The sequence below is a fragment of the Mastomys coucha genome, unplaced genomic scaffold, assembly GCF_008632895.1.
Source record: "Mastomys coucha isolate ucsf_1 unplaced genomic scaffold, UCSF_Mcou_1 pScaffold22, whole genome shotgun sequence".
Classification (NCBI taxonomy): Eukaryota; Metazoa; Chordata; class Mammalia; order Rodentia; family Muridae; genus Mastomys; species Mastomys coucha.
In genome coordinates this window covers 100,486,070-100,498,385 of record NW_022196905.1, presented here as the reverse complement: position 1 = coordinate 100,498,385, position 12,316 = coordinate 100,486,070, and the positions used below count along the sequence as shown (strand labels likewise).

General features: G+C 51.2%; 2 protein-coding genes across 2 annotated transcripts in view; one reads left to right on the top strand and one right to left on the bottom strand.

Annotated features, from left to right (window-relative positions):
* Positions 1-4,504: 4,504 nt before the first annotated feature.
* LOC116070788 lies at positions 4,505-5,464 on the bottom strand. Its single transcript, XM_031342233.1, has one exon. It carries the CDS (start codon positions 5,307-5,309, stop codon positions 5,001-5,003), a length of 309 nt encoding a protein of 102 aa, XP_031198093.1. The 5' UTR covers positions 5,310-5,464; the 3' UTR covers positions 4,505-5,000.
* A 2,271-nt stretch (positions 5,465-7,735) lies between these two features.
* Gfi1 (growth factor independent 1 transcriptional repressor) overlaps positions 7,736-12,316 on the top strand; it is a 7,389-nt gene continuing 2,808 nt past the window's right edge. Inside the window, exons 1-5 of the mRNA XM_031342234.1 lie at positions 7,736-7,865; positions 8,159-8,344; positions 9,638-10,125; positions 10,244-10,381; positions 11,188-11,353. Coding sequence (XP_031198094.1) covers positions 7,751-7,865; positions 8,159-8,344; positions 9,638-10,125; positions 10,244-10,381; positions 11,188-11,353 — 1,093 coding nt within the window. The 5' untranslated portion in view covers positions 7,736-7,750. The remainder of the gene's footprint in view (positions 7,866-8,158; positions 8,345-9,637; positions 10,126-10,243; positions 10,382-11,187; positions 11,354-12,316) is intronic.

The following is a 12,316-nucleotide window of genomic DNA, read 5'->3' as shown; positions in this document are numbered from 1 at the left end:
GCTCTGTTAGACAAACTAATTGTAAGGTTTATAAATGGAAAAAGCTAAGATTTATCAGCAAATAAAAGTTAATGCTAGGGGCTAAAGAGATGGCTCAGTGGTTAAGAGCACTGGCAACTCTTCCAGAGGTTCTGGGTTCAATTCCTAGCAACAATATAATGGCTCCAAACATCTGTAATGGGATCTGATTCCCTCTTTTGGTGTTCATGAAGACTGAGCACTCGTATATATAAAATGAATAAATAAATCTTTTTTTTAAAAAAAGTTGATTCTATGTCACAGAAGACAAAAGGAGACAAGGGAGAGGAGTTCTGAGATGGCTCAGTAGGTGAAGGTATTTGATACTCTGAAGGTATTCCATACATACAGGAGAGGCAGGGGTCTCTCATGTACGCACACAGGGTGGAGCCTCCACACACATATACAGGTCACTTATGAAAACAAATGGGAGAGTCATGTACACACACAGGGGTTGGGTCCCTCATGAACATATATTAGGGTGGGGCAGCACATGTACACACACAGGGTCTCTCATGTGTACACATATGGGGGTGCTCTTTTGAAAACACACAGGGATGGAGTCTCTCATGAACACACACAGGGGTGGGGTCTCCCATGAACACACACAGAAGTGGGGTCTCTCATGAACACACATTGGGGTGGGGCCTCTCATGTACACACACAGGGTCTCTTATGTGTACACATGTGGGGACTCTTTTGAATACACACAGGAGTCTCTCATGAACACACACAAGGGTGGGGTCTCATGAACACACATGGGGGGAGAACCATGGAGTATAGTAAACCATTTTAAGAGAGGCAGGTTTTACTCATAGTAGACATGGTTTATCAATTTGTTTATTGCTGAGTTTCTCCTTAACTTACTCTCTGGCTTTTGTGTTGCCTATTGACCATGAGTGGCGTCCATCAAATCATATTCTGACTGATGCCATTATCTGAGTATTGTTCTGATCAGTTGCTACTCATAAAAGGAAGATTTTTATTTTAATTATATATTGGGGGCATTTGGAAGTCAGTTCTCTCCTTTCTTCCATCTAAGTTCCGGGGAACTGAACTCAGGCTGTGGGGTTTGGTGGCCAGCACACTTACCCATTTGCCGAGGGATAATTGCTTATCTGATTGCTAAGTTCAATGTCACACAATTATTACTTGGTATTTGTTTGAACTTAAATATTTTAGAAAAAAATGCACTCCCTATTCCTTCCTCTGCACTCACTAAGATGATACCTCCAAAGACAAAAATCAAATAGGCTTATATATTTTTTAATACCAGAGAACTACATCAACATGACAGGGTGTGGCCACTGTTCTAAAGAACACTTCTACTAAAATAAAGACCAGTTCTATAATGCCCCTTCCAGTCTTTTAGCTATTTATTGATATGAATTCTTTGGTTTATGTGTCACCCAAGAGTCTACCTAAAACACTTCCAATAAGTATTAAGGACCACTCAAATATTCACCATTGGACTTAGAAACTCCACTCTTAAAAATAGATTCTAAAGAAAGAGTCTGAAATGGGAGCATGAAATGGGTTCAACTCCAGCGCCATGTACACATGAACAAAGAAAAGGAGGAAACGTGTTAAGAAAGTTTACATCAGCCAGGCAGTGATGGCGCTCACCTTTAATCCCGTCATTTGGGAGGCAGAGGCAGGCAGATTTCTGAGTTCGAGGCCAGCCTGGTCTCCAGAGTGAGTTCCAGGACAGCCAGGGCTATACAGAGAAACCCTGTCTCGAAACTGCCCCCCCCCAAAAAAAAAGTTTACATCATACTATTTAAAAATAAGAAGGATGCCTGGAAGTGGTGGTGCATGCCTTTAGTCCCAGCTCTTGGGAGGCAGAAGCAGGCGGATCTCTTGAGTTCCAGGCCAGCCTAGTCTACAGAGTGAGTTCCAAGCCAGCCAGGGCTATACAGAGAAACCTTATCTCAAAGAAAAAAAATAAGGAGGAGGAGAGGAGAGAGGGAGAGAAAGAGAGAAATCTCAATGATTAGGCAAGAGTGCTTAAGAAAATTACAGTTAACAGGTCATTTACAGCATCTAAAATGGCAAAAAATTATTATAATTCTAAAAATGTTTTACTGACATAAAACAATTAATAATAATAATAATAATAATAATAATAATAATAACAACAGCGTTTTAATGTCGTGATTTTCCCCGGAAGTGAAGTTTAATGTCGTGATTTTCCCCGGAAGTGAAGTTTACTATAGAAAATATGAGTTCTATAAAATAATTATGTTAGGAAAAAATACACAATTATGGCTATGATGTTTTTAAAGAAGTGATAGCTATGAGATTGCTTTCTTTTTTCAAGAACAGACCAAAAAAAAACCTGGAAAGTTTTTTTTGTGGGTATTTTTTCCTTCTCATAGTGTAAGCAATACACTTTATAATACTTTAGCATATCTCCATAAGCCTCAGGTCTCTTACCGACTGTCCTTTAGTTTCATATCCCGGATGAACCTGTGAAGAGGAACATTGAAGTACTTCCCTACTGCCATTCTGCAGTGCAGGCTGATTGACTGTCGGTCGGACTCCTGGTGAGAAACAGCTGGCAAAATTGAGCTAGCTTGCCCATGGTCAGGGGTTGGTTTTGGCAGATCACTGACTGATAATCACATCTGCCTTCAAAAGTCAGGAAGCCCATTTCCCTCCTGGTGACATCTCTGAGCAACTCAAAACAGGCAAACACTACCAGAATGCATGCTGGGAGTGTGAGCAGCGCCCTCTCTGGACTTTCCCAGTCCCAATCTTCCCAAACCCTCCAGGAGAACATTATAGCCTTTCTATGGAAAAAATAAGCAGCCAGGATTAACATCATCTCATTATCTTTATCATGTTTCAAGTCTTTTGTTGTTTGAAACTAAGTGTTTACTAAGTGTGGCCTTCCTGCCCGGCCTCTTGAGCGCCGAGGCGATTACTGGCTTTACCCACTGTCTTTATCAATAGTTGTAGGAGATGGCCCTTCAGATAAACAGATGACTGGAGATGAAATTATTTGGCATTAGGCATCTACAAGTGCATTATTAATGTTACTTTTTTTAAATCAGTAAATTGCTTGAAAACATAGTGAACGCAATTGATTCTCATGCACCTTATTGCTCCCAATCAGATCTCCATTTCTAAAGCAAGAAGAGGGTCCCTTCCGGCATGGGGAGGAGTAGAGGGAGGGGAAGAGGTCTCCTGGCATCTTGGTTCTTTCTTTACCTTCAGTTAAGCAATAAAATAAACAAGAGGCGACTTGAAGCTGCTAAGCCTAAGAGACAGGTCTTTGTAACATCTCCGAGCCTGGCTCTCTGCTTCTCCTTTGCAAACCTCTTAACCTTTCTGGGTCCCCTTCACCCTTCCTTCCACCTATGCTCCCCAAGTATGGGAACCTCCTGACTGCTTTGATGTGTATTTATTTGGTTTAACCACGGGGTTCAACAACCATCCGCCTCTGACCTGCTCCAGAAAATCCCTGCTTCAGTTCTTATTAGCCAAGTCAGAAATCCCAAGAGGCCACCAAGAGCAAACAGAAAGCGAGATGATTCGGGTTAGTCAAGGGATGGCTTAATGTTCAGTGCTTATGTGCCTTCAGGAGCCTCAGCTGCACTTAAATAAACCGCTCACCAGTCACAGAGCCTGGTTGGGAAAATTTGACTCTGAGCTTCTATTGAAAACAAAAAAAAAAGAAAACTTCTACTCTGTTTTGCTTAATAAGAAATTTAATTGTATTTTAATTTTAACTTTTAATTTTCTTTTGAATTTCTTATTTTTCCCTGTTAGAATAGAAGATAACAAAGTAAAGATTTGCTTTGGGGCTACTTTGAGATAGTCACAACAGGACATGACAAAGCACACAATAAATGAATTAGTAATAGAATATGCCTGACTTATCTTTAGCTAATTCAGTGTGTGTGACCCTTCTAAAATTGCATACCTCTGCATTCATGTATAAAGAAAGGGTGTGTTGAGAATCCTGCACCTGAGGACTGGTTAGCAGACAGACAGGACGTGTGTCCTAGCACATAGCAGTGCTATAGACCGATTGGATAAAATGCCAAATTTATTAAAGGTCTTAAAGAAATGCTATATTAGTCAAATATTTTGCACAAATTCAAATTTTTTTTACAGCGAAAAATATCACTGACTCTTTTTTTCCCCGTAGAAAGGGCTTTTTCTTATAACGACTTTAGACTAATCTAAAATATAATAGTTGCAGGGCTAGTTCATTGTCAGGTGTGTGGCAAAAGGCAAATCCTGGGGGTTCTTTCTTCAGAATCAACAAGGCAATAGGCTTGAACATGTATGTTTTTTGTAATCTGCGGGGCATCACTCGTCCTCCAGGATCTCATTTCATAATTTTGGTTCACGAAATAACGCTCAAAATCCAGCCCAACTCATTTGGAAGAGCACTGTGCTGACGACAGCTTCACCCTGCAAGGAGAGGGTGCACAAGACTACAGACGACTACACAGCACAATAGTCTCAAGTGGTTGTACTTTTTATTTGCAGAAGAATGAGGTCTGAGCTCCTCTCCCCGCCCTGCCATCAATAGTGTTGATTCCACGCCTCCACTGAGGGTAAGGCCAAGGTGGGCATTATTCTGAAGCCTTCATTTTGCTATGACGCCAAATGTCCCCAAGGCCTGCTGCGGCCCCAGGCGCCACCCCTCCCACCCTACCCCAACCTGGACCAAGCAAAGACTCAGCTGAGCCGCAGCTCCGAAGTCGCCTTTAATTTTCCAGCTCCGACCACCGGAAGCGAGCGCGAGGCTGGGGCCCGGTGGAGAGGGCGCGCCCACCGATGCAGCCGGCGCCCGCGGGACGCGCCACCAGCCCGGCCCTGGTTCGCCAGGGCTCGACGCTCGCCCACCTCTTCCAAATTTAACCGTTACCTAAATCCGAAGGGAAATGAGCAAACCTCTGGGATTGGGTGTCAAGGTATTTTCAGCTTCGTTGGGCGTATTTATCCTCAAGTGTTTCCACAACAAGTTATTTCGGGGCCGAGGCGCAGGTTTCGCTCTGCGGACGCGGTGGCCAGTGGCCCGGCTCCAGGCCGGCCGCACCGGGGTCCTGGGATTCACGGCCGCGATGGGGGAGCGACGCTGCCCAAACAGGCGACAGGATTGGGGTGCCCACGGCCAGAGGGTCCGGGAGCCTTGCGAGCTGCCTGCTACCAGCGCCCGCCGCTCCCGTCAATCTGTGTCCTGAATCTGTGACTTCTCGCTGCGGAAGTCTCCAGGAGCCAAGAATACTTCGATTTTTCTTTCTAGTCTTTTCTAGTGCTGGGTTCTCAGACATCCCGGGGACTCCATAGGTAGCCCCGAGGTCCCACAGACAAACAAACTGGGGAGACTGCTCAGGGGTGCCTGGGAAGTTGGCAAGGATACCACCCCCCAATCCTGTCACCTCCTGACCTCTTGCGCAAAGAAGGCTCGTGGCCCGCTGTCCCACTGGGGGATGGGGATGGGGCTGAGAAGGCTAGTGAGCGCCTCTAACGCTCAGGAAGTGAAGTTTGTGGTTTTGGGGGCTGAGCTCGGAAGGAGATTAAAAAAAAAAAAAAGTCAGAGAGACAGATCAGTCTCTCCAGAAAGCAAGATTCAGTTTGCACACTCTCAGAGCTCGATGCCCGCGCCCTGACCCCGCAGGTAGGTTTGCTGAACTGCTGTGCCTCCCGCCCAGGCAGGGGGTGGCTTCTAGGACTGGTAGGAGGACATTGACACTGTGGGGACGTCCCGAGGGCGCAGGCGGGTCCCCACCTGCCCACCTGCTGCATAGCTCGGGCTGCTGAGTTCTGAAGCCACCCAAGCGGTGGAACGAAAGATCTGGAATAGAGGGGCACACGATTTGGCGGTTAGATAGGAGAGTGGGATCCACGCAGGAAGGAAACATCTGGTGGGCATGTGGTGGCAGCCAGGCTGTGGAGGCCTCCTCCTGAGCGCCTTGCCTTCAGCTCCCGAATTCCCAGCCTCAGATGCCCAGGGAAAGCCCGGCTGGCCGCTGTGCCAGGAGCGTGCCGCCCCGCCCCCTGGACGCCAGCTGCAGCACGAGGTTGCCTTCCCACGCGCTGGGCCTCCTTGCCATCCTCCTACCCCTCCTACCCGGAACCTAGCAAAGCCCTCGGAGGCGTAGGTTTGTGGCCTGGGCGAGGACGCCACCTCCCCGCATGGTGCTGGCGCGCAGACCCAGCGCGGGACCAGACAGCCCTGCTGCCCACGGGTTCCTGGCCATCGCGGGCCCGAGCCTCACTGAGGCCTCCAGCACTCTTGTGCTGTTCTCCTGCTCTTCTCGCTTGCTTTAAGAATTGTCATTTGGTTGGAGCGTCTGGTTGTACAGACAGGGAGTGCGGGAAAATTGAAGCGGCGGAGCCCGGGTCCTGGGTGCCAAAGTCGACCAAGGCGTGTGGCACCCTTGCCCCAAGACCTCCAGGTCTCGGGCAGCAGTCCCCGCATACACCTTAGGGCTGGGGATCCGGAGCAGGAGTCCTTGGGCACCTTTTAAGTGGGGACGACAGGGTGTGTTCTGTACGGCGCCCTGGGGCGAAGAGGCTCCGGCTCCTCAGCCTGAACCGCACGAAGCCCACGGACCCGCGGCGTGAGTCGGTCTGTGCCCTGGTCTTTGAGCCCGCCGCCGGCGTTCAGCCTCTATTGCCTTGGACCGTGGAGACAGGCGGATTCGTTTTACCCTAGGCCTCCCTAGGGTCGCCCGGGAGCTGGGACGCAGTCACGGCCCCGCCTCCCCGCAGAGCTCAGGTTTCGACCCGAGATTAGGTGAACTGATTGGGGTTAGAGAGAGCGACGCCAGCTCTCGGTCGTGCTGGCTCCGGGACCCCAGCCTCCTGGCCACTGCTCACTGGTGCGCGCCCCTGTTTCATCTTGCTGGCCTGCGAAACCATTGGCGCTCCGCTCCACAAATTTGGGCATCGCGTGTTTGCCAGTAAGCACCCAGTTCAGACTCAACTTCCCCAGGACAAGATTTTTGGTGAGCAAATCAGAAAATACTTCTTTCCGGGACTTAGTTTCCGAAGCGAGGCCTACGGGTCTGGAATGTTTCGTAGTGCTCGCCGTCCAGGCCGGTGCCGCACCACTATTCCAGCGTGCGTTTCTCCAGGGACAAGTGTTGGTCCTTTGCCACCCCCACCTCACTTTCCTGTCCTGGAGCTTCCTGCTCCAGCCACTGCAGCACACAGTCCCTAGGCAAACCAGTCCCTCAGTCCTTCACTTCTATTTGTCGAGGGGCTCTTGGAGGGTTTGGCTCCAACCCCTTCCGGGTCCCAAACACGGATGCCCCCTGATCGGCTAAACTAATCCACGCATTCCGGGCGCGCCACAGCCCAGAAGGGAGCAGGCGGGCTTGCAGGGCTGACCTGGGATAACGGACCAGTTGTGGACTACTGCTTTTGGAAGACTGAAGATCTAGCTTTGCTAGGGGAGGGGAGGGGCTGAGGCGTGGGCAGGGCAGAGCAGAGGGACCTGAGCCAGAGCCCGGGGACAGGTTTTACCACTGAGCCGTGGCAGTGGCGGCGGAGGCCGGGATTCGCGCCACCTGTCCGAGTGCCACCTGGTGAGCGTGGCGCCTGGGTCCAAGCCCCTCCTCCCGCGCTTCCCTCTCTCCTCCCCGGCCCTCACTCTCCCTTGGCCTGGAAACCGACCACAACCGCCATTCATTTCCACCCAATTTTCCCCTGCTCTCAGAACTCAGAGTAACCGAGGGTCCAAACATCCGTCCAGCGGCTGGCCACCATGCCGCGCTCATTCCTGGTCAAGAGCAAGAAGGCGCACAGCTACCACCAGCCGCGTTCTCCGGGGCCGGACTACTCCCTGCGCCTGGAGCCGGTGCCTGTGCGGGGCAGAGCAGGTGCGAGGCGCGCAGAGGCCGGGTGGGGCAGCTGCCGGGGACGCCGACTCTGCTCCAAGCCACCTCGTTCCCTAGGAATCAGTGGAGGCTACCCTAAAGCCCCTCGGGTGCTTTTTTGTTTCCTGGTGTTCAGATTTGCTGAGCTTGCTAGAGATGCCCCTGGCGCTCGCAGTCGGCTCAAGAATCCGGGAGGGCTCCGGGCAGAGTCAGAGTGGACAGAGGAGGACGCGGGTGACTCGGTGGAACCACTTCAGTTCGGCCAGGTTTATTTCTCTCCTGAATCTTCTCCGTAGACGGCGGTGCTGTGAGTGCAGGCGAGTCGAAGATGGAGCCCGGAGAGCGTTTGTCCCCCGACTCTCAGCTTACCGAAGCTCCCGACAGAGCCTCCGCATCCCCCAACAGCTGCGAAGGCAGCGTTTGTGACCCGAGTTCCGAGTTCGAGGACTTCTGGAGGCCTCCTTCTCCCTCCGTGTCTCCAGGTAAGGGCCCTGTTTCGAGGTCTTGTGGGTCGCAGCATGGAGGGAAGCCCTCACAAGAGATGCGGAGGGTCGGCCTAGGGCTTTGGCTCCTAAGGGTTCAGCGGGAGGCTGGACACCTTGCCCAAAGTGTCCTCTGCCTTAGCTCCAGGCTGGCCCTTAATTCATTTGCCTGGAACTGACAGGTGAGGTCAAATGAACAGTCCTCTTCTCTGTCTGGCATTTCTTTTATGTCCAGAATTCATTGTTTAGAAAGTGTCAGATCCCAGAGTCTAGGACCCAGACCAGAATACCTCAAACAAGAGACCTGGACAGTCTGAACAGGACAGAGCAGGGCTCCACATTGGAGTGCGAAGTTGCTGCTGGAAATCTCAGCTTGCTGGCTCTTCAAACGTTTCATTTTCTCCCCTTCTGCTAAGAAGGCCCAGTTAGGGGGACCAGAATGCTTGGGTTCATTTTCCAGGGAGCAATTGACTGTGGTTAATGGGGTTGGGATGTATCTCGGGTCACAGCAGAAGTATAAAGGAGATCAATCCAAATTTAGCCAAGAGCAGTTTATTTCTCTGTTACACACCTAGCTCATTCACCCTCACAAACAGAGGGTTGGTTCTTCCTGGCTGTGTGTGACCAGGCTGTCATGGAACAGGTCCACCCAGAATGGAGTGTGTGGTACATTTACTTGCGTTCATTCAATATCCAGTTTCAGCAATACTCACGTGTGTGAAGGGAGAGGAGTTCTTCTGAAGGTGGTGTCTCGCCCTTAACTGAAATTCATCAGAAATTTATCAGGGATGGGTCTACTTCGCGCCCTCATCTGCTGCCCCTTGCTTCAGAGCTTTGAGAAATCTTGGGGTCATTCCAGTTTGTTTAGTTTGATACTCCTAGATAACCTGGGCCCAACCTGTATTGGCCTTCTCCGTTCTTCATAATCTATTGCAAAGAGAAAGGGATTGAGCGGAGTACTTGAAAGGAGTCAGGAGTCAGGATCCTGGGCCTAAGTTCTTGGTGTCTGTCTCAATCATTCTAACAGGTGCTGGGGGCTGGGAGTGGGTGGGGTCCAGCCAGAGAACCATCAAAACGAATTTACCCACCTCTTCTACCAGTATCATTTTAAGAATCACTTTGCTGCTCTGTCACTGGTCCGGAAAGCCCCTCGGGCCTACCTGAATTTTCCCCAGGGTGTCCGGAGGTACTTGGCTTTCTAACCAGCTAGGGCGCCTGACAGTAGTGAAGATGCAACGCGGGCTCCGCCTAGCACCCTCGAACTTGACCCATCGGGCCCCCTTGCCTCCTCAGCGTCGGAGAAGTCGCTGTGCCGCTCTTTGGAGGAAGCCCAGCCCTACACGCTGCCTCTCAAGCCCTATGCGTGGAGCGGCCTCGCGGGGTCCGACTTGCGGCACCTGGTGCAGAACTACCGGCAGTGCAGCGCGCTGGAGCGCAGCGCCGGCCTGAGCCTCTTTTGCGAGCGCGGCGCCGAGCCTGGCCGCCCAGCCACGCGCTACGTCCCCGAGCAGGCTGCGGGCGCAGCGGGTGCGGGACAGCCCGGGAGCTGCGGCGCCACCGGAGGCGCCACCAGCGCTGCGGGCCTCGGGCTCTACGGCGACTTCGCGCCCGCGGCGGCCGGGCTGTACGAGCGGCCGAGCGCAGCAGCAGGCCGGCTGTACCAAGATCGCAGCCAGGAGCTGCACGGCGACAAGAGCGTGGGCGTCAAGGTGGAGTCGGAGCTGCTGTGCACCCGCCTGCTGCTGGGCGGAGGCTCCTACAAATGCATCAAATGCAGCAAGGTGAGGCTCCCGCGCGCCTGGCCTCGTCAGCCCTGTGTCCCCAGCCCGTGACCCTCCAGCGTGCGCACCCCGCGACCCCCCTCAGCGGCCTTCTCCCTGGCTCCCCACTCGCCCTCAGGTGTTCTCCACCCCACACGGGCTGGAGGTGCACGTGCGCCGGTCCCACAGCGGCACGAGACCCTTTGCATGCGAGATGTGCGGCAAGACCTTCGGGCACGCGGTGAGCCTGGAGCAGCACAAGGCGGTGCACTCGCAGGTAAGCTGGCGGCCTGACAGCTGCACTGGGGACCTCTCAGCTTGTCCTCCGATTCGGCACCATCTACTTTTCCGCTACCTTCCGGAGCCCCTTCTGCTTGCTCCTAGTTAGGTGTGCACAGAAACCTAGGTGACAGAGGCCCAGGGTGTGCTGCAGTCTTAGGTTGCTGTGTTGCACCGCCGTGAGCTTCCAGCGGTGGAAATCCGTTGGAGTTTTGTCTGCCGCTAATGCACTGGCTTTACTGTTTATGTTCCCTTCATCCTTCCTGACTGGCAAGGGAGGGTTCATGCACAGCGTCCAGTAGCGAATGCTGGCCATTCATTCATTCATTCATTCATCATTCATTCATTGGTTTATAACTTGCTTAAGTCCAAGGCTTTAGGCACCTGAGAATCATGTAGCACACCAGGTCGTGTATGGTGACTAAAGAGAGGGAGATAAGCATAATAGTACACTTGTCTGTAACAGCAGCCCATATCATCTAAACCCCACAGTGACTGGGGAGGAGGGGCAATCTTAAGAGACTCAGGTCCTGCTGAGCAGGGTGTCAATGGGTGTCAAAAATGCAGGGCGGAGCTACGTTTTTGTTTGGGTGTGGAGGGTTGTGGCTGTAAAGTGTTTTGGTAGAAAACGTATTAATCAGTAGGTGTTGAATGATGGGGTGGAGGGAGGGAGGAGAGGGTTTCTGGCTCTGCGAGATCTGTAGATGTGAGGGGGAAGGGAGGGAGGGCGGGAAGAGAGAGAGAGGGAGCCAAGGAGGCCACCGTACACTTCTCCCTTCCTCTCCATTCCTCTCTGCTCCGCAGGAACGCAGCTTTGACTGTAAGATCTGTGGCAAGAGCTTCAAGAGGTCATCCACGCTGTCCACACATCTGCTCATTCACTCGGACACTCGGCCCTACCCATGTCAGTACTGTGGCAAGAGGTTCCACCAGAAGTCAGATATGAAGAAACACACCTTCATCCACACAGGTGAACTGAGTGGGGCCTTAAGAGATGCTTGGAGGACGTGACTCCTCCGATATTCTGACTCCAATGAGTGGTAGAGAGAGAAGTTCTCCCCCAGAGTGACCTTGGTTTGTCCTTGGGTCTGAAGGAGTAAGTTGACAGCTTTGCCACATCAAGCCCTTCCAGAGGGTCAATGTTTACTAGAGATATCGGATTCATATGTGTCAACTACACTTCATTTTTAGAAGAGCTTCCTTTGTTTGAGCAGGGAAGTTTCCTGTTGAGTCTGTGTTGACAACTCCAGGGGACAGGAACTGTTTCTTTAGCCCCATTTGAAAAATGAGATGAGGAAATCGAGGCTCAGAAGGATGAAATAACTTATCCAGAATTACAGGGCTCAAGTTCAGGTTTGTCGGTCTAAGCTCTCAAATTCATATAGTCTTGACTTGTTCGTTGTGTAGTAGACTTTTACAGCTGTGGGAAGTGATCAATGAGGAAACTCATATTCATTTGTTGTTCTTTTTGAAAAGCCAACAATTTTGTCCCTAACAGTGACAATTCCTTACCTATTACAATGTTTCAAGAACATCCAATTGTTTCAGATTGCTCATTTCCCCTGGTCCTTTCCTGCTGTTCCAAACAGTAAATTGGGATCCTCTTACTCAGACATTGAGTGATCTATCACAGTCAGCTTCAGTAAATTTCAATTCTCTAGCTTCCAATCTGGGACGCCTGCCTTCCTTAACACTTCAGGAGCAGATGTGCAGGCTTACTGTCAGGAGCTGTGAACTAAAGTGATTCTCTTGCCCCTAAGAGCATTTCCTGTAACAGCCAACATGACAGTTACATGAGACCACAACTTTTGACTTTTTGAACATTTCTTTAAATCAAATCACAGCTGGATACAGTGGCACACAGAAGGCAGAGGCAGGTCACAGCTGGATACAGTGGCACACAGGAGGCAGAGGCAGGTCACAGCTGGATACA

Coding starts and splice junctions, on each gene's coding strand:
- LOC116070788 (XM_031342233.1), bottom strand. CDS start 5,309: ATGTCTGAGAACCCAGCACTAGAAAAGACTAGAAAGAAAAATCGAAGT.